We start from the raw sequence: 27,792 nt of genomic DNA, 5'->3' as shown, positions 1-27,792 counted from the left end.
AGCGCAAACAGCATGGGCTCCTGCTGTCTTTCAGCATGTCAGCATGTCTCTCTTGCTGTCGCCTGCTGTTTCTCCTGGTCCATGCCCCAGACTCTGTGCTGGGGCACCCACAAACATGCTTCACTGAAGTGACCTGGTAGCCTTGTGCCCTGCCAGTGCTGACTCTCCCACAGACATGCTCTGCATCCAGAGACACAAGAAGAGTTCTGTGTCCAGTGCCACAGCAGCCACACACGTCAGGGAAGGTTGCAGGCTAACTGCTGTGCTGCCTCAGGTACTCAATGACTACAAGATTTTGGCCAAGTCAGTGCCATGCATGGGCTGAGAGAGGTCCTTTACCACTGTTCAGACTGGCTGTCAGGGCACAGCCACTCCTGGGGTCCCTGCAGAGAGAGGTGGGTGATTCGCACAGTGATGACACAGGCAGGGTGCTGAGTCTTAAGGGGCAGCTAGGTGCTGCAGTATGAGAGATGTCTACCTCCACTCCCTTCCATGCCCTCAACTGCACAGCTCTGTGAGGCAAACCCTCAGTGTGTCCAGAACGGGGCAGGTCCCTGGCACTGCTCTCCCCATCTCTCCCGCTGCTTACAGCGGGTGGGGAGCAGTGCCCCGAGTGCCACCCACCTCGCAGCACCTCTGGGGGTGCAGCTCCTCTCCTGGGGGCAGCAGCTCCCCACCGCCGCTCCGGCTGCCTGGGGAGCTATGCCCCGCTCACCCCAGAGCCCCACAGTCACTTCCATCCCGGCGGGCGCAGGGGTCGGAGCAACACCCCCCAACAGGTCCCACAGCATCCCGGGTCTATGGGAGCAGTAAATCAGCGCGGCGCGGCCCCACCTCCGCGCTCTCCATTGGCAGCGGCGCCCCTCGTCCCGCTCATTGGCGATGCCGCCGCCGCCCAGCGCTACATAAGGCGCCGCTCGGTGGGGCCGCCTTTGTCGGAAGCCGGCAGCGGCGGAGCCGGCAGCGGAGAGGCAGGCGCGGCGGGATGCGGTCCCGCCGCCGCGGGGGGGCCGGGCAGCCCCCCTGGCCCGTGAGTACGGGGCGGGGGGTGCCGGTCCGTGAAGTTTTCTGGGGCTGTGTTCAACTCTGGCGCAGTCACCGGCCCGCGGAGAAGTTGGTGGCGGACGGAGCGACACCGCAGCCTGCCCCGCGGCGTGCAAGGGATGCGGGAGGAAGGGGGGTGGAAGGACGGGAATGGAAGGATGCTGAGCTGCGAGAGGCTGGGCTCTGGAGGGTGAAGCGATGACCGGGGCTGTGGGCTGGGACTGGGGAGCGCTGGCAGGGCACTGGGGTGGTGAGAAGCAAGGGACAGCTCTTCTTCATAGGGACAGTTGTGCTCGGTCATGACTGAGCCTGTGCAGGGGCTGGGGGCGTGGAGAGAGGGGTCCAGCTATGCACCTGCCTGTGTGGGAAGGGGCTGTCTGGGTGCTGGTGGGTCTGAGCCTCCCAAAGATCTGGTGTCCCTCTGGGCTGAGCTCAGAGGCTAAGGTGACTGCTCATCTCCACACTGCATTAGCTGCTGCTGGCTGAGCCCCAGCGTACCAGGTCTGTTGCTGAGGAGTCCTGCATGGGATGAGCCAGCCAGCAGCTGGGGGCTTTGGGCCCATCAGAAGTGTCCATGATGGAATGCATGAACAGACAAGGGGCTGTGAGAGGGGTGTGTGAGGCAGCAGCGCTGAGCCCATGGCAGCAGCAGGAGCAGAGCTCAATGGGCTTTGGCCAGAGCAGGGGCACTGCAGGGGCTGGGCTGCTTGGGGCTGAGGTGCAGTGAAGGGGTCACTGCTGTGTCCCTGGGCAGCCCGGCTGCTGTGGGAGAGGGGCTGTGTGTCTGTGGGACATCTCCTTCCTGTCCTCTGCCCTGGCAGGTACAGCTGTGACAGCCTGGGAATGGCAGGAACAGGAATATGATGTTACTGGGGCACATGCAGCATGATGTTATGGGGTGCTGTGATGTGACTGTGTTGTCACTGCTCTGGGGTGCCTTTGGGGTGTGATGAGGCCCCTGCCGCATGATGTCACGAAATGTTCACAGCGGTGCTGGAGGTGGCTGCGGCCTGGGATGGGATGTCACTGCAGTGGTGGAGCATGATGTCCCTGGGGTGCGCGGTGTGGTGGGCAGCAATGACACAGTGGCATGTGGGATGGAGTGGCTGTGCAGAGAACCAGCTCCCACTCGTCTCATGATGTAGGCCAAGGACTGGAGATGTGCATGTGGGTGCATGAGGAGCCCTGGGGACAGCATCTCCCCACCTCTAGTGAGGAGTCTGGGTCTGCCTGCCCCACAGCTCCATTCCCAGTCCCATCTCACCCTTCCCACAAGGCACTGCCAGCTGCAGCCGTGTGTGGGGATAGATGAGCCCTATGTGCTGCATCCCTGACATGGGGCCAGCACCCTGTCCTTGACTGCCTGGCTGTACCCTTCATGGGTGGCCATGGCACCCCTGCCCTGCTCTCATCCTCCAGCTGCATCTACCCCTGCCTGGCACCTTGGCTTGGTGTCACCAGGCTTAGCCATGCTGAGCAGGCACCCTGGGCTGACCACAGCTCCTGGGGTGACCTTGCCACCAGATGCCACAACACAAACCGGGACAAGACAGATTGAGCTTTTCTTCCCTGCATAAAAGCAGGACCCTATAGCCTCAAACCTCAGGTGGAGATTCGGTGCCATAAGCAGCATGCTGGGAGCCATGAGGCCTTTCTTGTCTGCCAAATAGCCTGAGCGTCCCTTCCCATTCCCAAAATGGCCTGGCTCTGGGCCGTGCATCCCTTCCTCATGGCACCGAGCTCCGGATCACTGGGAAAAGCTTTTTGTCTCCAATCAGGAACATTGTTTCCTACTGGAAAGGCTCCATCCAACTTGGAGGGATTTTGGGCGCAGCTGGATGGGGTGGGGGGGGTAACCTGGGGAGCAGGCCAAGCCGTGGGGAGTGGGAGCTGGAGAGGGGGGCAGAGCAGGGAAAGCCTTGCTTATGTCCTGTGGACAGGTCCCCATTGCCTGGCTGGGGATGAAGGGCGCTGCTGTGCATGAGCAGGGGTCCACATAGCAACCTTGCACCCATTTGTCCTCATGTGGGTGGCTCTTCCCTATGCCTACTTTAGTGGCAAAGACTCCTCTCCCTCACTGCCTGGCACTGGGGAGTGACACTCAGGGACTGTCCCATCCCTGTGCAACCCAATGGAACCCCAGCCCCATTGCATGTGCCTTGCATGGGGCGCTTGCAGTGGGATGCAGGGCTCTGGGTGTGTTGGGCAGTGGGACTCAAGGCTTCCTCTGCAGCTGGAGGACAGCCCCTTTCCACCCAGCCAGGTGGGCTTGGAGGGTATTTGGTTGTGACAGGGGAATTCTGGCCCCTAAAGACGCTTGGGACCATTTCCATCCCCAGGAGAGGCAGCAGCAGGCTGTTCCCTGCAGCCTGGTGGGTCTGCTAGGATGTATGCCTTGGGCACCTTCCTGTCTCCAAGATGGACACATGTGGCACCTTGCAGCTGTCACAGCTCCCTGTGCTCTCTGACAGGGCCCACAGCATGGGACCATTCACCTCTGTCCCCCTTGCCAGTGCTGGGGGCAGCCCTGCTTAGGGGATGGATGGCACCATCACATGGAGCAGTGTCCCAGCCTTGGTGGCCGGGTGCCCCAGCCATTCCTCCAGTCTGTGAGAGTGGGACAGGCTGGTTTTGCTTCCAGGTGGAGCTCTGGCACGTGGGTTCATGCCCACAGCCTGGGGCTGCAAAGGTCGGTGCTGGGTTCTTCCCCTCTGGAGGGGGTTGCCTGGCCTGTGGTGAGGGCTGCCTGTCCTGGGTGCCACCTTGTTTGTCACCTGTGCTACAGCCAGGTCAGAGCCAGCTCCAAAATCTCCGCAGCCTTGCCAGCAGTGCTGGCAGGCACTGGCCTCCGCAGTCCAGGTTAATTGAGCCTCTCTTCCCAGGCTCCTGTTCCTCCTAGCATCTCCATCCCGCAGCCTCATCCCTGTGCAGAAACCTTCCCTGGCCAGGCTGGAAGGAGCTTGCCCTGCACAGACCCTGGGAGAAACCGTGCCAGCAGTGTGGGAAACTGAGGCATGCAGAAGTCACCCAGCAGAGTATCCCCATGTTCTCCCTGTGGCTTTACCCAGCTCTGGACAGGGGAAAAGCTCCGCAGCCTGGCAACTGCTGGCTTCCTCTGGCCCTGCCACAGGAGCAGTGATTGGCATTGTGACTTGCCAGGATGTTGGGTGCCAGCAGCCCCTTGGGGTAGAGCAAGCTGAGGCTGAGCTCAGCTTCATCAGCACCCTGCAGCCCTCTTGCTGCCTTCTCAGTCCCTCCCATGGGATGGGCTTCCAAGGTCCCACTGCTGCTCAGCCCTGGCTCCCAGCTCACTGGAGTACAGTCTTATCCCAAGGAAGCCCCAAAGGTGAGTTGCACCCAGCAGGGCCCGTGCATGGGGATGCCAGAGCTGTGGCAGTGCCCAAGGATCAGGGGGCTGGTGGTGTGGCTTAGGCGGGTGACAAGGAGTGGAAAGATACTGTCTCCTATGCAAGGCTGGTGGAGATGCTTGGGCACTGTGGAGCAGGGTCTCCTCCTGGAGTTGATGGGCTGCAGGTCTCTCCCAGGTGCCCAGGATGCTGGTGCTGTGCCTGCTGTCCCTGGCCTGGCTCAGCGAGGGCTCCCAGCGCAGCGAGCCCATGTTCACGGCTGTAACCCACCGCCTCCTCCCGCCTGACTACGACAGCAACCCCACACAGCTCAACTATGGTGTGGCCGTCACTGACCTGGATGCTGATGGTGACTTCGAGATCGTCGTGGCAGGGTGAGTGATGCACCCAGGACCTCACTGACAGCAGGACCTGGTGGCCTGGTAGGGCCAAGAGCATCTCGCTCTTCCGCAGGCACGTGGCTGGTTGAGGGTTGTGCTCAAGTGTGGAGAGATGGGGGTCTGCATGCACCCACTAATGTGTGCACCCACATAGGGTGTGGATGCCAGCTGGGATGCTGCCTGTGCAGGACCACGTGGGTGTCCTCACTGTGGCTCCAGGTCCCTCTGGCTCAGCGTAGCTGCCCAGTGGCTGGGGTCCGTCCTGCAGTGCAGAGCATGTGTGTCCCAGGCTGGCTCGGCCCTGCTGACAGGACTCGGTGCTCTCTGGAGATCTGGTTAATTGGCTGGAGGGTTTTTATAGCCCTTTACTGGAGTGATGGCTCGGAAGGGTTCACAGGAGCTGGGGAGACAGGGTCTGTGTGCCGCACTGCCCGCACCCAAGCGGGGCTGGGCCCAGGGCAGCTGCTGCCAGCAGGTCTGGCCCTAGCAGGGACCACGGTGCAGGCTCTGTGTGTGTGCTGGCACGGCTGAGAGCTGTGTGTCTTTGTACACAACGCTATGAACACGCCGAGGGAGGCTTGCACGTGCAGGGAGCCCCTCACTCCCACAAATCACATCCATTGGAGCTGCAGGAGCTGGGGGCACCACAGTGGCGGGCAGAGTCTGACCCTGCTGCCGCTCTGAGCATCACCCTGCAGCAGCAAACCACAGGCAGCACTGGGGAGCCCAGGGCAGCCCAGGCCACCACTCCCAGCCGGGCTGGGCCAAGCAGCTGGATGGGGTTTTATAAGCACCACAATGCCTGTTGTATAACTTGTTTACCAGTGCACAGGGCAGGAGCAGGCGGGGAGTCAGTGGGGCGCACCATGCTGGGAGGATTTGCCTTGTGTACTGCTTTCCATGCCTTGGGAAAGGGCTGCAAGCCAGAACCTGCACCTTGTCCTTTCCTGCTTGCTGCCCAGACCCCACCTCTGCCCTGGCATTGCCCTGGGATAACCAGGCCGGGTAGAGGATGCTTGACATGAGCTGGAACAAGTCCAGGCTAAGCCCTCCCCATTGGCAGCCAGAAGCCAGCCTCATGTTTGGGTGCTGAGGGCAGCCCAAGATCCCTGGCCTCCATGGACCACGGGGGTCATCACTGTCCCTATCATGGGGAATCCTGATGTCACATGCCATGTCTGCCCACCCAGGGGTGGGATAGGGGGTTTCATCCTGTTCCCAAGCCTCAGGTGGGCATCACCCCTGCTCGCACCCACAGGTACAATGGCCCCAACCTGGTGCTCAAGTACGATAAGCCTCGGGGACGGCTGGTGAACGTGGCAGAGGACGAGCACGGCTCCCCATACTATGCACTGCGGGACCGGCAGGGCAACGCCATCGGTGTGACAGCCTGTGACATTGATGGGGATGGCCGTGAGGAGATCTACTTCCTCAACACCAACAATGCCTTCTCCGGTGAGCCCTGCCAGGGGCCGTGCCCCGAGGCCTGGCATGGGGGGAGCTCCCAGCATGGCTGCCCATGACCTTCGGCATGTGAGGGATGTGTGTGAGCTGGAGTTAATTTCTCAGTTGAGTGGCTCCATTGATTGATGGCAATGCAGATGGATGCTGAGCCTGGCCAGCCGCTGAGTCAGCACTTCCAGCTGCCCAGCACGCTCCTGGTAGCACCCTTAGTGGGACAGCAGCTTCCCCAGCATCCCTGGGGATGCACATCCCCACTGTGCCCTGCAGCAGTTCTGCCCCTCTGTGCTATGGCTCTCCTGTGCTCGCTGGATGAAGTCAGGTCTAATCCTGCCCTGCTGGTGCTGTCCCAGCTCCTGGGATGCCTGTTGTGAGGAGGTGGCCCATGTGATCCAGCCCTGCACCAGGCACCCAGGAGCTCTCTGGGCCAGTGCTCCAGCCCTGTGTCCCTGTCCCACAGCCTTGACCTCCAGGCAGTGGATCTGTCTTCCTGACACTCCTAATTACCCGTGGCCACTGGCACACCTGTCCCTAAATCAGTGCTGCCATCGGTGCTGTCACGGCAGCGTGGCTCACTGCCTGTGCCTGGCACTCAATCGATTTCTTACCTTCTCAGGGATGATCTACAGGGCTGTGCCCTGCTGGGACACATTTTATCTTAATGAGTTGATTCTTCTGTGTGTCTCCTGGAGACCCTTAAGGGTCATGGGGACTCTTGCAGTGGCAGCTCTGTCCTGTGGTGCTGCTGGGGGCTGCAGGGGATGGAGCAGAGGTTTGGGATGCTGTGGGAAATGGAAAAAAGGTGCTGCTTCTGCAGCCTTCCCTTGCTGCAGGTCATCCTGTTTGGGAGGAGGTGGAACACTGCAGCCCCCTGACCCATGTCCCCTGCCTCTCCAGGCATGGCCACCTACTCAGACAAGCTCTTCAAGCTCCGCAACGGGCGCTGGGAGGACCTCCTGAGCGATGAGGTGAACCGGGATGTGGCCAGCCGCTTCGCCGGGCGCTCCGTCGCCTGCGTGGACCGGACGGTGAGCAGGCAGCGCACAGTGGGCAGGTGGCATCTCCATTCCATTCCCTTTGCTTCTCACTGCCGTGCCCCTCCAGCGCTTCCTTGTGGAGTCCCAGGGGACCTTTCTGCTTGGCACCAGCCCCATCCCACCCCAAACTGGGGCCGGGGGTGCCCCCCAGAATCCCATGCCTGTGAAGGCTGGCAGCCCCCCCAACTGTGGGGACTGCAGGCGGCTGTCCACACACTTGCTGCCAGCTGATAAACGTGCCTGTCGAGGTGATTTATGTTCCTGTCACCTGCTCTTTCTTCTTCCTCCTCCTCCAGTGGTTTGTTTCCAAACGATTATCACTAAATCAGGGTCCAGCTGCTGCACGGGACAAGGAGGGGAGTGGGGATGGGGAAGGGACCTGGCACATCAGGGATGCTGGGGGGAGGAGGTCAGGCTGCCCTGTGCCTACACCATGAACCTGGGACCACAGAGCTCCTGGCGGCAGTGGGGCACATCCCCACTCCCGGGGTGCTTTCCAGCGTAGGCTTTGCAGAGCACATTCTCAGCACCTGGTTGTGGTGCCCGGTTCCATGGCGCTATGAGAGCATCCAACCCCCGGCAGGGAGTGTAGTCCCCGTGGAGGTGGGGTTTGGGTGGGTGGGTGCTGAGGAGGTGCCGCCGGCCGCAGGGCTCCGGCAGGTACTCCATCTACATCGCCAACTACGCCAGCGGCAACGTGGGCCCCCACTCGCTGATCGAGATGGATGTGGCTGCCAGTGACCCTGCCCGCGGCGTCGTGGTGCTGGTGGACGTGGCCGTGCAGGCTGGCGTCAGCAAGTACACAGGTACCGGCTGCTGCGCCCCGGAGGACGGGACGGGGCGCTGCGAGGCACGGCGAGCGCGGGGCCCTGTCTCAGGCCGGGCAGCGGGCAGCGCCATGCGTTAGGCTGCCTGACTGCCCCATCTAGTGGCAGCCCCACGGCCAGTGGAAGGGACCAGGGTCACGGCATGCCCGCCTGGGCTGATGCCCGCGGGGCCATGGGCACTGGAGTGGGGCAGCGGGGAGCCTGCGCCCCGTGCTGCCTGACCCCCGCGGCGATCGCTACCGTACCCCGTCTCCCCAGCAGTAAATTGTCACTAATTAGGAGTGTTGTCACCATGGCGATGGCAGTGATTAGAGTGGGGATGACACAAGTCTCTGCCAGACTCAATTAGCTCCTGATGAGACCGATTACAGATGGGAGGTGGGCAAGCAGAGCACTCTTTGTGGGCAGCACCGACAGGGTTTGAGGAGCGTGAACTCCCCTGGGGAAGGGCACCCACTGTCCCCTCACTCCCGTGCTCCTGTCTCCAGGGGGCCGTGGGCTGGCCGTGGGCCCCATCCTGAGTGACAGCGCCTCTGACATATTCTGTGGTAATGAGAACAGCCCCAACTTCCTCTTCCACAACCGGGGGGATGGAACATACCGGGATGTGGCAGCTGCTGTGGGTGAGTTGGGGAAGTCGCGGCGGAGCAGCCAGGTGTTGGGGACCTCAAGGCAGGGCTGGCTCTGCTTGTCACTCCCTGCAAGGGCTGTTTGAGAACAGGGTGGAGGGACAGCACTGGGGATCCAGAGCCCTGCTGGCCACTGGGGTGGCTGGGGTGCACCAGGGCATCCAACAGTGCAGGGATGCAGTCCTGCACAGGGAGGACCCATGTGGGGTCCGTGGGGCACATCCCGGGAGGTATCCCTGGGAGACAGAGGCAGGAAGGGAGTCCTGTCTCCCCCCATCCTCTTGTGGCTCCCCAGGGCTGGATGACCCCTACCAGCATGGACGTGGCGTGGCGCTGGCTGACTTCAACCGCGATGGGCGGGTGGATGTTGTCTATGGCAACTGGAATGGGCCACACCGCCTCTTCCTGCAGACTGGGGCCCCTGGGCGCATCCGATTCCGGGTGAGGGCCCCCCACTGCCATTGAGCGTCCTTGGCTGGGATGGCTGCCTTCACCCTGATTTGGCTTTGAGCCCAATTCCCAGCGAGGAGGACACCCAGCATCTCACTCCCTGTGCCCATCCCTCATGCAGGACATCGCCACCCCCAAGTTCTCCATGCCGTCCCCTGTCCGCACTGTCATCGCAGCAGACTTTGACAACGACCAGGAGCTGGAGGTTTTCTTCAACAACATCGCTTACCGTGGCTCCTCCGCCAACCGCCTCTTCCGGTAGGAGCCCGGCGGGTACCAGGGCGCTGCGGCAGCCTGCACCCGCTCTGGGGGCTTGAACAGCCCTGGAGGCACAGCCAGGCTCATGGGGCTCCTCTCCAGCAGTGGCACTGCTTGGGCTCTGCTTATAAAGGGTGCCGTGACTGAGCCTTTCCCTGTATCATTACCAGGCACTGTGATCGTGCCTGCAGCAGCCCCTTGGGTCCCCAGCACTGCTGATTAGCAGCTGCATGGAAGCTTGCTCCTGGCTCCTGTTAGTAGCGGGGGTCAATTCCTTGTTCTCGCTGTGTGGGACCTCCTTGCCTGGTGTGTGGGGTGGAGGGAGCTGGCTGTCCACCCAGTGCTGGCACATATGGGTGGCTGGAGGTCAGTAGAGTGGCAGGTTGCCCTTGGGGAAGGGGAGCATCTCCACTGCTGGTGGGATGCAGCAGTGTTTGAAAATGGCATTTCTGCTCCGCAGAAAAGCCAGGCTCTTATGACATCCCTGTCACCCCTGCATGGAGCAGGGATGTGAGGTGCCAACAGGCAGGGGCCAGTTCTGTCCCCCATTCACCCTGCATAGCCACTGGGGCTGTTGCCTCTCTACCATGCTGCTGCAGGAGACAGGCACTTCTTGGGAAGGTGCTGGGGATCATGTGGTTCAGCGCTAACAGCCTGTCTGTGCTTGGCAGGCTCATCCGCAGGGAGCACTCGGACCCCATCGTGGAAGAGCTGAATCCAGGAGATGCACTGGAGCCCGAGGGACGAGGCACAGGTGGGTCTCTCCAGCCCTGGCAGTGGTGGCCCATGCTGGGGATATGCCACAGGGCCACCTCTATGCTCTATGCGTGGGCATGCCACATACCTGGCTGAGTCACCTGCCTGCTCCCCACCAGCATCCTGGAGCTCCCATCACCCAGGGGCAGCCCCATGCTTTCTCCATCTGCCCATGCCCAGCTAACAGTGCCATCTCCAGTTGTTCCCCAGGGCTTCACTCTTGGGGGGCTCCTTCCTGGGTGCCCACTGTTCAAAGCCAACCTCTGTGTCTGGGAGGGGGTGAGGCAGTTTCTTGTGTCCTACAGCCCCTCATGCACTGCATGTCCCCTTCACTGCCTGGGGAGCCAATCCACCTGAATGCAGAGTGCCACACACATAGGGACCCTTACTCCTGCACTGGGGTCTCCCCATCTTCTCTATTGACCTCACATTGCTGGGAGTGGATATTAGGAAAAATTTCTTCACTAGAAGGGTGATCAGATATTGGAAAGGCTTCCCAGAGAAGTAGCGGAGTCACCGTCCCTGGAAGCGTTCAAAAAACACGTAGATGAGGCCCTCAGTGACATGGTTTAGTGGTGGACTTGCAGTCCTTGGGCTTGATCTTAAAGGTCTTTTCCAACCTAGTTGATTCTATGAATGCTGCTGCCACCTGTGGAGTCCACACCAGCAGAAGATTGTAATGCTGGGGCATATGGGACTGGGCCCCAGGCATGACATGATCCTGTCCTTGCAGGGGGTGCAGTGACGGATTTTGACGGTGATGGGATGCTGGACCTCATCCTATCCCATGGAGAGTCTATGGCACAGCCAATCTCCATCTTCAAGGGCACCCAGGTGAGTCAAGCAGGGGGTTTTTGCATCATCCCCAACCCTTCCACTTCTCCTTGCTCAGTGTCCCTGCTCCTTCCTCCCTTGCAGGGCACCAACAACAACTGGCTGCGCGTGATCCCGCGCACCCGCTTCGGGGCCTTTGCACGGGGGGCCAAGGTGGTGCTGTTCACACGGCGCAGCGGGGCCCACCTGCGCATCATCGACGGCGGGTCCGGGTATCTCTGCGAGATGGAGCCCGTGGCACACTTCGGACTGGGTGAGCAAGGGGCTGCCACCACCTCCAGCCTTCCACCCTGCTCAGGGGCCAGGTCTGCTGCTGCAGTGCCCTGTGGCATGGTAGTCACCTATGACCATTGGTTCATGTGTACCCTTTGGGCTACAGCCCTGTGCATGGGCCGTCAGCATGGGCACCTGGGGCAAGGGCAGGCTTTGCCCCTCCATCCCTACCACCCCCTGGCCTCCTTTCAGCCCCTGCCCGCCCCGGAGACCCCCCCTCTGACAGGCTGCCCGCCTGCAGGGCACGACAAGCCCAGCAGCCTGGAGGTGACCTGGCCGGATGGCCGCGTCGTGTCACGAGCAGTGGCCAGCAGTGAAACCAACTCTGTCCTGGAGGTCCCCTACCCCCTGGACACGGAGGAGCCGCTTGTGCCTGCCCCACTCGAGGTGAGGGCCAGCTGTGTGTGCAGGGTGGGAGGCTCTGGGGGTAGACTGGGCTCTGCTGGCTCTGTGGCGGCTGCCCAGGGCTGATTCCTTCCCATCCTGGCGGTTTCCACTTCTCCTCAAATGCAGTGCGGGCAGGGATTCTCCCAGCACGAGAATGGACGCTGTGTAGGTGAGTGGCTGCCAAGGGCATAGGCTATAGAGGGGGACTGTGGTGTCACGGGGAGGGGGGAGAGCATGGTGCCAGGGGCAGGAGGCATGGCTGGCATGTGGCGGGCATTGTGCTAGAGCATCAAGCAATGGGAGACAGCAGGGAGGTGGCAGGGGGCAGCGCTGTGAGCCTCCTGGACAGATGCATGGCCTGTGTGTGACTACATCTAGGGGGGCATCCAGCATGTGCAGGGGGAACTGGAAGAGCCATGGCTGGCAGCCCCAGGCTCGCAGCCCAGCCATCTCACACCAAGGCCCCTCTGCTTGCAGACACAAATGAATGCACCGAGTTTCCCTTTGTTTGCCCCCGGGACAAGCCCGTCTGCATTAACACCTACGGCGCGTACCGCTGCCGCAGCAACAAGCGCTGCGGCCGGGGCTTTGAGCCCAATGAGGATGGCACAGCTTGCGTGGGTGAGTGATGGCTGGGACCCTGAACCCCATGCCACTGCAGCCTGGCAAAGCCCAAAGGCACCCCTTGGGATGCTGCTGCACCCTTGCCAAAGGCTTGGCTGCACCCTGCAAGCTGCTGGTGGTTGCACAGCCACATCCACCCTGGCTCCCTCTCTGTTTGTCCTGTGCCTCCTGCTGTGCTGCCGCTGACTCCCCTTCTCTCTTTCTCTCTTGCTCCTTCTCTCCTTCTCTGTGTAGCTCAAGTGGCCTTTTTTGGGGGATACCCCTCCACCGGGAGCTGGCCCAGGCTCCCCCAGAGCGCTCTCCTCCCTCTGGTCCTTGGACTCTGCCTTTGTCTCTATGCACTTTAAGCCCTCCCTGTAACCCGCCAGAGCAGCCTTGGCAGAAGGACCGGCCAGACTCTGCCTGTCTCTCCTTTTCTCTCTCCATGTCGAGCTGCCCTGGAAGTGCTGGCTGTGCCCTACAGGGGTGGCCTGTGTTGGGAGGGGTATGGAGCCCAGCTGTCCCTTTGCACCTTGTTTGGGGATAGAACCTCTCTGCCCCAGCGCTGCTCCTGCCCTGCTGGCACCTCTCAGGCTGGTCGCTTGCTCCGTCGCCTCAATACTGTACCATGTGCCTGCTGGTTTGGCCTGCGACGTGTGTGCTTTGCCTATCCCCTTCTCGGCGATGGGGACCACCTCCCCAGCCCTGGCAGAGGAGGGTCCCCCCGACCCTGTTTTTTAACGTATTGACCCCACTGTTTGGAGTCGGACCCTGCTCAGTCTTCCAGCCTCTCTCCCAGAGAACCCCCTCAATAAACTGTATCCTGTCTATCAACCCAAGCTGCTGAGCTGTGCGGTGCAGGGTTGTGCCCGTGTTTCTGTCCACCCTGCTCTGGGGCTTTATGGGGAGGGAGCTGAGGAAGCCCTCCCTGCCCTGGTGCCAGGAGCTAGCTCTGCATAGTGGCCCTGGGCAGCTCTGCCCCTGCCCATCCTTGCTTCCAGCCATGGGACTATGGACACATGTGCAGCAATGGAGGGACCGGGTGCTCACACCCCAACAACAGGACAGGCTGCTTTCCCCCTGCATGCTATAACCCCACTCTCTTCCCCACCACCAGACATTGACGAGTGTGCCCAGGGCTTGCACAACTGCAGCCAGCTCTGCACCAACACCCCTGGGGCATTTGCCTGCCACTGCCGCCTGGGTTTCCACCCCCTTGATCCCGCTGCCAGCCAGTGCTTGGGTGAGTACCTGCAGGCAGCAGGGCCAGGAGCACCCCATGCTGCTGTAGGAGCAGGGATGCTGTTTCCTGGGTGCCCTGTTGTGCTCATAGACCTCGTCCCAGCCAACCCAAAACATGGGGGACAGAATGGACAGACAGTGGCTGTGCAGGAGTTGATGGAGTAAGGGGGCATCTGCCTCCCAGCAGCCTTGGGGACAAAGGGGGTCAGGACAAGAGCTGCATGGCTGTAGGCACTGGAGAGGCTTTCATGTCCCAGCTTCACCCTGCCCCAGAGCATCCCATCCATGTCCCCTTGATGAGCCCTGTACCCTTGGCACAGCTCTGACCCTCTCTCCTTCTTTCGCAGATGTAGATGAGTGCCAGGCACAGCCTGGCCCCTGCGACCACATCTGCCACAACAGCCACGGCTCCTTCCATTGCCACTGCCGCCATGGCTTCTCCCTGGGTGCGGGTGGGCGCTGCCAGCACAACTAGCCCACCCAGCACAGCCAAGTGCCCCCTGCTCGCCCTCAGCACTGTGCCGGCTGCACCCAGTGCCAGCTGAATAAACCCCTTCCTGCACTGGTTTTCCTGCGGGTCACTGGAGCCCAGGAATGCTAAATGGGTCTGTCCCCACTCCCCCTGTGGACTGTTCTGTCCCTCCTCCTTATTTCCCCCATGTTCACCCTCCTTATGAGGTTCTGTGCACCTTGGTGTGCTGGGGCATGTCCAGCCTGCCTCTGTGCCCCCCAGCATTGCCCCACTCCCCACTCTGACAGGACACGGGGCAGGCACAGTGAGGGATGAAGCCAGGGTTTATTGAGGAAGATCTCCATGCAGCAGAGCCCCTGTGGGAATGGCAGGGCCAGGGCCACCCCACACATGCTCTGTGACAGAGCCAAAGGGAGTCCCAGGGGGCAAGGTTTTCCCTCCAGGGTCCCAGGAGAGCAGTGCTGCCTCGGTTCAGCCCTGCACCCAAGCAGGGACTCTTCTCCTCAGGGTGCTGGATATCACAGGGACCCTCCTATTCCCCACCATCTGACCTTGGCTAATGAATCCCCACACCTTGCAGCCAGCCCCAGGTGCCCCTTGGGGTCCTCACTGCAGGCCAGGCTGAGAATTAGGGTGCTGGTGGCAGACGCATGCAGGATGTGTGGGCAAGAGAAGGCTCAGCAGCAGGAGAGGAAGGGTTCTGGTGGAGCTGTGCTGTGCATGAGCCTGGGGCATAATGCACAAGGGCAAGGGCCTGCCCAGCACTGTGCATCCCTGCCCTGGGCACGTGGCTTGGGGCTGGGAAGCTTTCTGGGTGCAGCTGGGGATGGCACTGGGTCAGGCAGGGAGCAGAAGCAAATGCCCAGTGTCATGGGTAGTGCTGAAGGACGGTGCTGGCAAGGACACTGCCACCAGATGGGTGAGAGTACCTGGCCAGGGCTGGGAGCAGCAATGGGCAGTGTGTGGGGCAGGGCTGGGGCGAAGGCATGGCACCATCATGCAGATGAAGCAGCACCAGGGCTCTGCCAGGCACACTAGGCACTGGGCATACAGCAGCTGAGCCCACCCTGCAGCTCCAAGAGCAGGACACCCCAGGGAGGGGTGCAGCAAAGGCTGACAGTGCCCATGGGCTTAGGGATAAGTGCGTGTTCCCCACTTAACACTGCCTGGGGCTTTACCAGTCCTGCTGCTCCCTGATGCATGACACACAGGGCGCTCCTTACGCAGCCGGGCAAGCTCCTTCGCTTGGGGCAGAGGCAGCAATACTGAGCACCCAGCGGGCTGCAGTAACCCCTTGGCACCAGTTTCTCTCAGTGGGAAGCACGTGGGATGCACCAGCACCAGCCCCTGCCCGCAGTGGGTCTGAGCAGGGGCAGAGCCACTGTGGGGAGCACAGAGCAGACAGGAGTGGAAGCCCCCGGCCTCCCCCTCCCGCTCTCCCTGGGCTCAGAAGCGGGTGCTCTGGTAGTGCAGCCTGCGGAGCTCGGACAGACCACTGTCCTGGCAGTACGAGTCCCTGCAGGGACCCCCTGCCAGTCACCGGCCCCCCGCCCCACCACCCCCCCCACTGCTGCTGCTGCTTGAGCTGCCACTGCTGGAGCTGCCGCTGCTGCACCGGTCCTCGTAGATGGAGATCTCAATCTGGACCCTGCTAAGGATCATCGGTGAGATAGGCAAGCCCAATGGCCCAGCACACACTGCAGTGTTCCCCCACCCCTCACCCTTGTCACCCCCCAGCATCCCACTGCCCAGAGGATACGACCCTCATGCCACGCTCCAGGGGGTCCGTGAGCAGCAGCCCTCGTGGTGCATAGATCTTCTCGTTCTGGTCCTGGATGTACTTGGAGATCTTCTTCAGGACCTGCCAGCACACGGAGGGACACTCAGAGCCTGCCAGCACCACTGCCTGCTCTACCCTCCAGCCCCCCTGCTGCCTGTGCCCACCCTGTGCCCACCGCCAGGCCTGCAGGCGTGCCCATCCCTGGGCCCTCCCCTGGACCTCAGCACCTTCTCGTAGTGCGTCTCCATGCAGAGGAAGATGAAATAGGCAGTGGCACAGGCCAGGCACCCCTCCAGGTAGGAGCTGCCCCCAATCTTCTCCGCCTCAGCGTAGAAGCCATTAAGGGTTTTCACTGTTTCCTCAAAGAGTTGCCGCTCGATCTAGAGCACAAACCAGCGTGAAGAGGAGTCTGGACAGAGGCTGACCCCAGCACTGTTCTGTCCCCATCCACAAGGGGAACTGGGGAGCTTAAAACATCGCTCAGCTGATGCCTCAGCTCCCTGGCCTCTATCCGCCTTCCACCCTTCACCAGAGCCTCCTGGTCCCCAGGAGCACCCAAGCCCTTGCAGACGGGACAAAGTGGCTGTGATTGCATATGCACCCAGCAGCATCAGCTGACCCAGGGCCATACAACAAACCTTCTGTGGAGACCCCATGCCCTCAGACCCCTCTGCCCACCAAGTCCCAGTAGGGCACCAGCATAGGGCACCCCCCTCCCTGTCAGCCTGCATTGCTCCCTACCCGGCTCTCCAGCTCAGGGGGGAACTTTGTCTGGAACTGGCACGTGGTCCCATCGCTGTAATCCCGCTGCACAAAGACCTTGGTGGCCAGAGATGCACTGCGCCGTAGCTCCTGCAGGCTGTGAACCTGGGGAGGGCATCGGGGTGAGGCTGGAGGCTGCAGCCGTGGGGTGCCAGGCATCCCTGCTGGGGGGCAGTGCCATTCCCCTAGCGTCAGGGGCTGCAGGCTCACACACCCCCAGGCAGGGAGCCTGCAGCACGGGCTGTGTGACGCTGTGAGCGCAGCTCAGTACTGGAGGTGCCAGGCCAGGGGTGAGGAGAGGATGGTGGCAAGGGAAGGATGCCACGGCAGCCCCTCACTTGGAGCATGTGCAAGCGCACGTGCTCCCTGCTGGTGCCTGGCCTCGCCTGCACCGGCTCCTGCACGCATGGGTGTGTGTCCTCTGGGGGGCCACGGCCCGGGGAGGGGACAGCCCCCTGTCCGCAGCACACAGCCCCGCAGCAGCTCCCAGGCAGGAATGGGAGCGAGCAGGGCAGGAGCAGGCGCCTGGCAGCGGGGCTGCAGCAGCAGCGCGGCGGGCGGCAGGCTATAGCGGGGCGGCTGCACAAAAGGGATCGGCAGCCCCGGCCGCAGGCGCTCGGCCCAGCCCCGGCACCCCACGGAGTACTGAGGGCCCACGCCAGCCCCCGGAGCAGTTTTGTGGAGCTGGAGGCGGGAAAGCAGGGGCCAGCTTGTGCCAAGGGCGCGTCTCAGACCCCACCCTGTGCTTCCCTTTGGCTGACATGGGGCCACCGCCTGCTGTGTGCCCCACACAGACTCTGTCCCTGTCAAGGGTCCTACCCACGGCACATGAGAAAGAGACCCCCAACCCCACAGCCCTCCCTTTTCCAGGGATACCCCACCCCAGACCCACCTGCTCCCTCCAGCAAGGGCACCCTTCACACCCTTCACCCCCCGCACCCCCACCCCTCCGGACACCCCACATACACACTGGCCCTTCTGTGCACACAGACCATGCACCCTCCCAGCCCCACACCACCCCCCAGCGCACCCCACTCCGACCCCAGCCCCAACGCTGCCCCCCAGCACCAGCGCATCCCACGTTGCCCCCTTCCCCAGTGGCCGCGGGCACGGGAGGGCAGAGCGGGGGGGCTCCGCCGCAACCCGGCACCGGGAGCGCCCGCTGCCGGGGTGGTCCCCGCCCGCCGTGTGGCCGCGCACCCACCTCGGTGGCCATGGCGCGGGGGGGGACCGGGCCGGGCTGGGCTGTGCCGGGGGAACCGGCGCTGTCACCGGGGCCGTGCCGAGCGGCGCGGCGGTACTAGCGCTGTCCGCGGTGCTGCCGTGCCGAGCGGCGGAGGCGGGCCCGGCCGCCCCGTGTGCGCAGCCGCTCGGCCCGCCACGGCCCGCCCCGAGGCGCCGGGGATGGGCGCCCGCCGCTACCGGCACGGAGCCCCTGGAGGACGCGGCCCAGCTGCTAGGGACAGCGGTACCGGGGTCTGGCTCCCCCAGCAGGGAGCTCGAGGAGAGGAACTGCTGCTCTATGTCCCGAGGGTCCGGCCAGCACTGCGAGTACTGGGGCCCGGCTGCCGAGGGGATGCGGCTGTAGGTCCCTGGGGGGAAGTGCTGGGGTAACGGGGGCCCTGGGCTGCCGTGGGGCTGGCCCGGTGGAGACCCGGGGGCCCACCCTGGGGCTGGCAGCCAGCCGTGCCAAGAGGCCTCGTCTGAAGCTGTTTGTTTGCAAAGGATTTACATCTGGCACTAGGCTGTGGAGCGGAGCTGCGATCGCAGTGCAGACAGACATCAAAGAGCAGAACTAACGAATTCCCTGTTATCTCTGCCCATTGACAGCTCAATTAGAGCCAGAGAAATGCCAAACGGGGAACAGAGGCTCTCCTGAGAGGGGAAGGAGGGGGTGCTCACAGCTGGGTCCATGGTGAAGCAGGAGGGATGCGGTGGCTGGGCACAGGGCCCTCATCGTGCAGGAGAGCAGCCAGCCCTTCCCTCAACACCTGGGCGATGCTGGAGGCAGCGTGGGGCCCTGCCAGCATGTCTGCCCAGGCTGCTAACGCAGCACACAGGGACCCTGATGAAACAGTGTTGTCTGACTCCTGCTCCCTGTCCTGAGCACCAGCACAGGCTTAGGGCGGAGCAAAGAGAGGCAGAGCCCTGGGGAGGCTGGTGGGCAGCCCCAGTACACTGGAGTGTAGCAGGGTTTGTGACCAAGGGACAAAAGCACACGTGCAGGCAGAGATCCAAGTCACAGGGCTCATCTTCCCACAGAGAAAGCTACAGATCCCATCGCTTTCAGGGGAACCTGCTGCTCCCGTGGTTCAGAGCAGCCCTGCCAGCGCACACCCCGCAGCTGTGGGGTACACCCTGCCCAGAGAGTGCCACAGAGCCAAAGGAGCCCCCTCGGGGCTGGGGTGAACTCTCCCGTGTGCACACACGTGCATGCACACAGATGAAGGTATTCGTGCATGCACTGGCTGCCCACACCTGCCTGCACCCCCCACGTGCACCCAGGCACACGCCCATGTGCTCACACACTCGAGCTTGTCCCCGCATGCCCCCAGGCCCAGGCCCTTCCTTCCGGCTCCTTCCCGTGTTGTGTGTCACCAGCACGTCAGGACTCCCTGCCTGCCTGGCAGGGCCCTGCCAGTTGCCATGGCAATGCTCTGCCTGCCAGGAGATGAAGTTTGCTCTCCACTCTGCAGCGAGGGGTCAAGAGCAGCCGGGGGTCCGGCTGACACCCCGGCTCTGCCCGGCTGCCCTGCCCTGCTGCTGAAGGAATGGCTCTTCTCTGGCTGCACCAGCTCAGCCCAAGATCCAGACCCTCAGTTCTGGGCTCCTGCTGCCTCACAAGCCATGGACCTGCTGTCTGCATCACCAGAGCACGTGTCCTTTGGTGGGACATCTTCACCCCACCATGGGCAGCTACCTTCTGCCAGCTGCATGACCCAGGAGCAAGCTTTGCCCAGTGTTAGGCAGGACTTGGACAGCCTGGACCTGCTCCACAGTCCTCATCACTGCACAGCCCCCCGCCCTGCCTGTGGTGCCTGCAGCATCTCCAGAGCCCACCAGGACCTGCCAGCCCCTCCATGCAGGATGCACCATCAGGGCTTTCCAGTTTTAACCAGAGCAGGTTAAAAAACAGACCCTGCTGGTTTCCATGCAGAGTGGGCAGGTTGCTGTCTGTGCCACAACATGCCATGCCCATGGACCCACAGAACAGGCATGAGGCATACTTGGGGCCCCTATGGCCAGCCCCACACAGCCAGTGTGCCTGTATCCCTCACACTGAGTCATCCATGGCCAGCAGTGCTCCTGGTCCAGCCCCTGCACCTGGCTCCCAGGTCAGGACCACAGGACGTCCCCAAAATTTCCCCAGGAGCATAGTGCTGCACCCCATCCCAGCACCCTGACCCTTCCTGGAGCCCCAGCATGGTGCCTGAGGGCCATGGAGCCCTGCAACCAGCCCGGAACAGACCCCTGGGGTCCCATCCTGCACCCACTGCATGCCAAGCCCCCTCCCAAGCTTGTCAGGCCTGTCAGTTGCTCTGGCTCCACTTCAAAGGGGCCAAGGCAGATCCAGGTCCTGGCAGCTACTTCAGAGGGCGCTGGGGGAACTTTCATTAATGGGAGGGAGCATGAGCTCACCACCCCGGTGAGGACAAGGGTGACATTTGGGAGGCACACAGACAAAGCAGAGCAGGGTGATCAGCTGATAACCTTTCCTGGGAGAAGCCAGGTGTGTACACCAGTATGGGGGGGGGCACATCTCCCACACTGGGAGCCCCTGAAAACAGCTCCAAATGCCCTAACCTGCTCCTTCAACAGGACAAGGAGAGTGCCCTGAGCTGATCCTACAGCCTGGGCACCCTGAGGTGCTGAGTGGCACCTGCAGCACTGCCACATCCAGCTGTGTCTATCTCAATTGGTGGTGACAGGACCCCATTGCACTGGGATCCCCCACAGAGGGTGTGAGGGCAGACCCCAGCAGCCCCCACAGGAGTGCATGGGGGGACAACACAGCATCCTGCAAGCAGAGGGGGATGCGGTTTTGGAGCACAGTGCCAAGGTCCAGCTTTGGCAAAGGTGCTGGCTGGGAGCTGGGGCTCTGCAGGGATTGCCCCAGCCCGGGACGGGGCTGTGCTGGGAACTGACACAGGTGGCTTTTCCCACCGCCCTGATGGGGCGGAGGGGTGAGAGGCTTCCCCACGCGGGACGTGCCCCTTTCCTGCCCCGCTGGGAGCCAGGCCGGGGGGTGCCGGCAGCGAACCGGGTGTCTGTGTGCGGGAGGTGCCGGGGGGGCCGGGACTGCGCCGGGGCTGCCATTCCCCGCAGCTGGGCCGGGAGCGCTGCCAGCCGCATTCCTGGGGCTGCCGCGCCAGCGGGAGCGTGTGTAGGTGCAGGGTGAGTGCACGGACACCGCCGCCCTGCCCGCTGCCCGGCCCCACCGCAACCATGGACCCGGCACAGCTCAGCCCCACCGAGACCCTCCCAGTCGTGCCCCAGCCTCCGCCATGGCTGGAGTCACATCCCTGAGGTCTGTGTCTCTGCATAGCCAGCCCTGGCATGCTGTCCCGTCCCGCCCCACGAGGGTCCCTGCTCTGCAGTGGGGGCATACTAAGCCCAGCAGTGATGCAGCCTGGGAGGCCTAGGAGCATGGAATGGGGTTGGAACAGGAAGGATGAAAGGATGGAAGAGACAAGAGGATGGGGAGGATGGGAGGATGGGAGCAGGGAGGGAGCCCACATAGTCCACTCAGCCCACCCGGGCCCTTAGGATGCATCTCTGCCCACAGAAACAAAGTTGGCAGTGCCCAAAGCTGTAGTGGGAGAGGGAACTGGGACATGATGGAAACAGCCGGCCAGGACTTTGCTCAACATCTCATTTCCCAGGAGCCTCCATCTCCCCTGGCTCCTGGGGGGCACAGATCTGCAGCATAGATCTGCTCTGTGCTACAGGCAGGCACAGGTCCCTGGGGAGGGCCCAAAGTGGCGAGGGGGCACCCCCAGGGAATGTCCTTACCATGCCACCCTGGCTGGCTGGCCCCGAGGTCCCCACTGTAGAGGGGGCAGCCCCCATGGTCCTGCTTCCGGTCTCACTGCTGTGAAAGGTGACACAGGCAGTGACACAGGCAGCTCCCTGGAGTGACAGGCACAGGTGTCAGTGTCCCAGCCGGCTGCGCGGATGCAGGACAGGGATGCGGGCACTGGAGCAGCCTGCACAGACAGGACACAGGGAAAAGTGCCAGCTCCAGCCGCCCTACGACCACCCCCATCCCCAGCGTGCACCTCCGATCTACCTCCCCTGGGACATCCTGGGTGACAAAGGGTTAAGGAAGCAGTGGGGGTGCAGCAGGGACCCCTCAGAGCAGAGGCAATCTCAGCTTGGGACAAGTATGCCAGGAAACATGTCAGGGTGGGAGCAGAGGGTGAACATCCCTCTCCTGGGGCCAGCCCTGCTCCCCCCAGCACGGCCATGCTGCCAGAAGGTGACTCAGTGGCTCTAATGAAGGCATTGTTACAGATGGGGGGACCAGCTGGCACAGGGTGCTCAGCACCCCAGCACCTTCCTGCGACAGACTGTAGGTGCTGGGGGCTGCACTGGGTGGTTGGGGTAGGCTGGGAGCCAGGACCTGGTCAGCAGCAGTGCTGGCAATGCTGTGGGGACAGTGCGGGGACAGAGTAAGGTGTGCTTGGCATCCTGCACTCCGGCAGCTCCATTCCACACACACAGGCTCCCTCTGCCTCCACCTCTCAGCCTCACCAGCCCCTTCCCAGTCCAGCTCCCATGGCAATTACACCCTGCCCAAGCCCATCCATCACAGATTAGCTATTTTCTATCGGCATTTATCTCCAGGCAATCTCACTCCTGCCGTGACAGCCTGGTGCTTCCAGCACCCTCCCTCCTGCTACCGGGCAGCCCTGATAAAGGGCAGCTCTATCTTATCATGCTCCCCTGCAGTTACACATTAATGGTGCCATCTCCGGGGCTTGGCCGGGGTGGGATGAGCTCAGCCCACCCTCAGGCTGGCAGCAAGCATCACTGGGCAATGCAGTAATGGGCGCTGTGCCCAGCACAGAGGGCACGGGCAGGCTGCAGGCAAGCGCAGGTTGTGTGGGTGAGGTTCTCAGCACAGCCCCAATGCAGATGGATCCCATCAGGGTTGGGGGGACGGCCCCTGCCCCCAGCCCGGGGCAAAGGGCAGCTGCTATCACTGTCTGCACCGGGCTGTTTGCTCTGTCGCCCATTAACAGAGCTGCCTTATCCAGCAGGCAGGGGCCAGAGGCGGCCCAGACCTCGTTGGCCAGGCAGGGGCATCGATCGCAGGAAGGGGAAGGGGTGCCCCAGATAACCCCTGCAGACAAATGAGTTTCTAATGGGGTCTCAAGCCTTGCACCCCCCGATCCAGCCCATCTCCAAGGAGATGGGGGAATGCGGCCTCAGTAGGACCCTCACCTCACTCAGTGTCCAGCTCTGTCTGTGCCTGGGGCACCATCAGAGCCTGGGTGCAAACCCTTTGCTGGGAGGTGTAATCCCTGCTACACTGCCCAGCAGACCACAGTCATCCCCAAGGAATAAGGACCCTGTGCCCCTGGCATCGCTTTGGCATTGATGCCACACATGGCACCTGGCACATAGGTACCCCAGCTGCTCCCAGTGCTGCAACATGAAGCCTCCAAGGTGTCCTGCTTCTCCATCCCCTGCATCCCAAGCACCCCCAGACCTATACCCCATAGGGTCCAAGAGACAGTGGGCGGGGCACAGAGAAGGAAGAGGGTCTCCTGCCCTATGCCAGGGCATGCCTCTGGGGTGCCAGGCGGGACAGGGGCAGAGGGGCTGTGGATAACAGGGACACCTTGCACCCACAACACATCCCCATGAGGCAGGCGAGCCCTTCCAGAGGGCATCACCCCAGGGGCACACAGAGTCGGGGTGAGCTGAGGGGTTGAGTGCAGGGGTTCCCAGGAGATGTGAGGGGCACGCAGTGCCTCCTGCCCGAGAAGGGAGGGCTGGGGCCGCTGGGCGGGAGGGCAAGCGGCGGCAGCGGGGTGGCCGTCGGGGCAGGCTGGCGTGGGGCCGGGGGGCCAGCCCTGGGGGGGCCCTGCAGCTGGAGCAGATTGGCTGCCGGTGAGGCCTCCCCGGGTTCCTTAGAAAGGGAGGCGAGTGTGGGAGGCGCTAAGGGAGCCGGCAACCACCGACCGCGCTCCCGTCCCGTCCCGTTCCAGTCCCGCCGGCAGGCAGCGGCGATGCCGCGGGCAGGCGGCCCCCCAGGGGTACCGGGCTCGGCGCTGCTGGCGCTGGCGCTGTGGCTGGCAGGGTCCCCAGGCGGCGGGCAGCACTACGACTACTACGGCTGGCAGCCCGAGAGCCTGCTCCACGGGCGCTTCTATGGGCGGGAGCCGCAGTGCCTCGATATCCCGCCCGACATGCAGCTCTGCCGCGACGTGGGCTACAAGCGTATGCGGCTGCCCAACCTGCTGGAGCATGAGACCATGGCTGAGGTCAAGCAGCAGGCCAGCAGCTGGGTGCCCCTGCTCGCCAAGCAGTGCCACACCGACACCCAGCTCTTCCTCTGCTCCCTCTTCGCTCCCGTCTGCCTCGACCGGCCCGTCTACCCCTGCCGCTCCCTGTGCGAGGTGGTGCGTGACTCCTGTGCCCCTGTCATGGAGTCCTATGGCTTCCCCTGGCCTGAGATGCTGCACTGCAGCAAGTTCCCCTCCGACCATGAGCTCTGCATTGCCGTCCAGTTTGGGAACAGCAAGGCCACCCCACCGCCAGGTAAGCAGGAAGGGCACTGTGATGGGATGCGGATGCATGCAGGGCACTTGCCATCAGTGTGTTCCCATGCAGCTGGGGACTCACATGCACCCCCATCCCTGCACCTCTTGAATAGGAGCACTGGGCGCAGCAGGGCACACATGGGCATAGTACCAGCAGCATTAGCTACTTTAGCTGGGTACCACTTGCTGCACAGGGGATGAAGGCACACAACTGCCTGCACAGAGCTGCACCAGGGTAGGGGAGAGCAACGTGGCCATGGGAGCAGCTCTGGGGGTGAACATGGGATGAGGTGGAAGCCACTGGGGGACCCGCCACAAAGCTGCATCCCTCTCCTCCCACTGAGTCCCATCCCAGCAGCAACGAGCATCTGCATCCTGCACCTGCATGTCTCAGCCCGGCGCTGCTGTCAGAGGGTGGCTGTGTCCTCAGGCAGGGGAGGGAATATCACCCAATGACAGCCCAGGGTCAGGATAAGGGCCATGACACCCTTCAGGCTGGGGCTCCCCTCACTGCTGCTGTGCCCCAAAGTGTCAGCATCAGGATGGTGTCCCTATGCCCTGCCCCTCCTGGGGGGGATGCTGGGACACTGGCCAGTGAGAAGCTCTGTGACCTCTGCATCAGCCCAGCACAGATGCCTGGGGAGCAGAGGAGCTGCTGGGGCTTTCCAAAATATCCCTGTGGAGCAGACCCAGGTGACAGGCATCAGCAGCAGGGAGCTGTGACAGTGGCTGGTTTCTCACCACAGTGTCCAAGATCTGCACTCAGTGTGAGATGGAGCACAAGGCGGACGGCATGATGGAGCAGATGTGCTCCAGTGACTTCGGTGAGTGCTGGGATCCCCTTCCTTCACCATAGACAAAGGGCTGCCTCCCCCAGCTCTGACAGCTCAGGAAAGGATTGGTTGGAGGATGCTGTTGTACAGGGACAGCCCCATGGGAGACCCCCTTGGACCATGTGCCCATGGGATGGGTGCACTACAGAGGACATCCGGGGGGGAGGGATAGGCAGAATGGGACATTTGGGGGGGGTCTCTGGGGGCCTATGCTGAGCACCCCCAACAGCCCCTTCCCCTCGCCGCACAGGAACTTCCCCAGAGACCCTTCTCTTGGGTCCCACCCCAGGGGCAGGCTGCACCCTGTCGTGCACAGGCACCTGGCTTGGATCCCCCCGGCAGCACCCTAGTGCCCCACAATCTCCCCCCACCCCCAACCATGCCCCGCTGCTGCCCCACACAGTGGTTAAGATGCGCATTAAGGAGATGACGGAGGAGAACGGGGAGCGGCGGCTGGTGGCTGCCCAGAAGAAGAAGGTGCTGAAGCTGGGCCCACTCAAGCGCAAGGACACCAAGAAGATGGTGCTGCACATGAGGAACGCGGGTGCCTGCCCCTGCCCACAGCTCGACAGCCTCAGCGGCAGCTTCCTGGTGATGGGCCGCAAGGTGGGCAGCCGCCTGCTCCTCCTCGCTGTCTACCCCTGGCAGAAGCACAACAAGGAGATGAAATTCGCTGTCAAGTTCATGTTCTCCTACCAGTGCCCCCTCTACCACCCCCTGCTCTATGGGGCTGGGCAGCACTAGGGCTCTGCCCACCCTGCCATGCCCTAGGACTTCTGCACTGGCCCCATGCTGCACCCCTGGTTGCACCCAAGGACCCCTGCTCTGCTCCCTTCAGCCCCTTGGCTGTACCCCAGGACCCTGCTCCGTGTCCCCAGGATTCTCACTTGTGTTTGCAGGAGCCTCAATCCACAGCCAGGAACACTGCTCCCTCCTGAGCCCCCTGTTCTGCTCCCAGGACCCCTGCCCACAAGCAGGAGCTGGGGCTGCACCCAGGACCCTTGCTCTGCATGCTTGTGAGCCCTGGTTTGCACCACAGACCCTTGGCTACTTCCAAGCCCCCTGCCAGGCACCCCAGGGACTCTTGCCTGCACTTAAGATACCTGCTTGGCCCTCTTGGCTGCGCCTGAATCCCCTACCCTGCATTCCTGTGTCCCCTGCCCAGCTCCCTGGTGACATGCCCCGGGCCTCCAGCCCACCAAAGCATCCCATGCCCTCACCTTGAGCTCACACCCCAGCCCTGGATTATCTCACCTTTGCAGGGACACAGCCCAGCTGAGAGAGATCCCTCCTGCCCCACTGTCCCCAGAGACCAAGAGCCTGGAGCAGCACAGCCCCTGCCTGGGCTCCTCCACCCTACCCATCCCACATGGCTCATTGAGGGTGTGGGGGGGTCCACTTCCAAGCCCCCCAGACCCCTCCTGCTGCATCCCTCACTCACACATCCCTACCAAAACCCAGCCCAGGCACCCCTTGCCCATCCACCCCACAGTAAATTATTCCACATCAGAAAAGCTTGTGTCCTGTGGTTCATGGGCAATCACTTCCTGGGGCTCCCTCAAGGACCCCAGGAAAGATGGGAGGCAGCCCCTGGTACTGCCCACTGAGCGGGGCACCTTGGGGCAGGGGAGTCACCCTGGGCACTAGTGCTAGCCCATAGCCCAAGGACTGGGCAGCTCAGCCCAGCCAAGGTATGAGGATCCCAGTGGTCACAGGCATTGCTGGGGACTCAGGCATCCTGCCACATCAGGGAGCCTGGGAGGGTGGCAAGGTGAGAAGGATGGAGGGGATACACAGGCCAGGGGTATCACTGCTGATGGATTCCCACAGCCGGGTCTGAGAGTGTTCACACGAGAGGTTTATCCCTCTATCACCCTGGGGCATAGATCCGTGGGCTGGGAGCTGGAGGTACATACGAGAAAAGCCTGGCACTGAATGCAGCAGAGGCAGACCCCAGCCTGGGCAGAGTCCCTCCCTGGACATCCCACCTGGGTACCACCTGAGAACCCTGTCTGCAGGTCCCAGACAGCCCTGCTCTGCTGCCAGACCTCCCACCCACAGCTCCAGCATCCTCCCAGAGGGCTCCCTGGGGCCACAACCATGCACCAGCAGCACAGGGACGAGGGCATCCCTCACCCTGACCCCTCTGATGGCAGAGGGATGCTGTCCCTTGGCTCAGCTCCCCGAGCCTGAAAGCAGGGGCTGCCTCTGTCCCCCACCCCAGTCCCACTGCAGCCCTGTTTACCCAGCACATTCCCTCATCCAGTGAATGAGGGAGGCACGAAGGTGGCCACAGGATATTTACCCAGACCTGGCTGCCTGACACCGCAGCTTCACACCAGAGCTGGCCCCACTGCAGGGGAGCCTCCAGGGACAAGAGGGGAACTGAGGCTGTGGGATGCCTGTGCCCATCCTGACAAGGCCACTGGGCACCTGCCCCATGCCAGGGTAATCCCAGCTCCTTCTGCACCCCTCAGGTATGGACTTGGCCCCTCTGGCCACCCCCTCCAGCACCAAAGGGCACACACATTCTGCTCCAGGCAGGGGGACTTGCCCCTGACCCGCAAAGAGCAAGGGACAGAGGACAGCCAACCCCAACACAGCCTCACACCGGGGCAGGCAGT

At 62.7% G+C, this 27,792-nt stretch overlaps 3 protein-coding genes across 4 annotated transcripts; 2 read left to right on the top strand and 1 right to left on the bottom strand.

Moving 5' to 3' along the window:
* Window positions 1-985: 985 nt before the first annotated feature.
* CRTAC1 (cartilage acidic protein 1) lies at window positions 986-15,605 on the top strand (the record flags this gene model as incomplete). Of its 2 annotated transcripts, XM_080621035.1 has the most annotated exons (15): window positions 986-1,030; window positions 4,590-4,786; window positions 6,051-6,247; window positions 7,151-7,281; window positions 7,940-8,096; window positions 8,606-8,740; window positions 9,042-9,187; window positions 9,318-9,454; window positions 10,126-10,208; window positions 10,944-11,044; window positions 11,129-11,297; window positions 11,559-11,704; window positions 11,831-11,873; window positions 12,182-12,325; window positions 12,563-12,675. In XM_080621035.1, the coding sequence occupies 15 exons, from the start codon at window positions 986-988 to the stop codon at window positions 12,673-12,675; spliced, it is 1,944 nt and encodes a 647-aa protein (XP_080477161.1). The 2 variants fall into 2 exon arrangements, with proteins under 2 accessions (XP_080477161.1, XP_080477162.1); XM_080621036.1 differs by lacking the exons at window positions 986-1,030; window positions 12,563-12,675 and adding an exon at window positions 15,544-15,605 and having other exon boundaries at window positions 4,662-4,786.
* On the bottom strand, window positions 15,558-21,633 carry GOLGA7B (golgin A7 family member B; the record flags this gene model as incomplete). Its single annotated transcript, XM_080621037.1, has 5 exons — window positions 15,558-15,662; window positions 15,781-15,882; window positions 16,029-16,181; window positions 16,543-16,668; window positions 21,577-21,633. 5 exons carry the CDS (start codon window positions 21,631-21,633, stop codon window positions 15,558-15,560), a joined length of 543 nt encoding a protein of 180 aa, XP_080477163.1.
* A 2,168-nt stretch (window positions 21,634-23,801) lies between these two features.
* SFRP5 (secreted frizzled related protein 5) lies at window positions 23,802-25,912 on the top strand (the record flags this gene model as incomplete). The annotated part of the gene is made up of 3 exons (XM_080620890.1): window positions 23,802-24,333; window positions 25,082-25,159; window positions 25,572-25,912. 3 exons carry the CDS (start codon window positions 23,802-23,804, stop codon window positions 25,910-25,912), a joined length of 951 nt encoding a protein of 316 aa, XP_080477016.1.
* Window positions 25,913-27,792: the final 1,880 nt, after the last annotated feature.

Source organism: Psittacula echo (genome assembly GCF_963264785.1).
Source record: "Psittacula echo genome assembly, chromosome: 6".
Classification (NCBI taxonomy): Eukaryota; Metazoa; Chordata; class Aves; order Psittaciformes; family Psittacidae; genus Psittacula; species Psittacula echo.
Note: the sequence above shows the minus strand (reverse complement) of the source record. Positions and strands in the feature narration are given on the sequence as shown.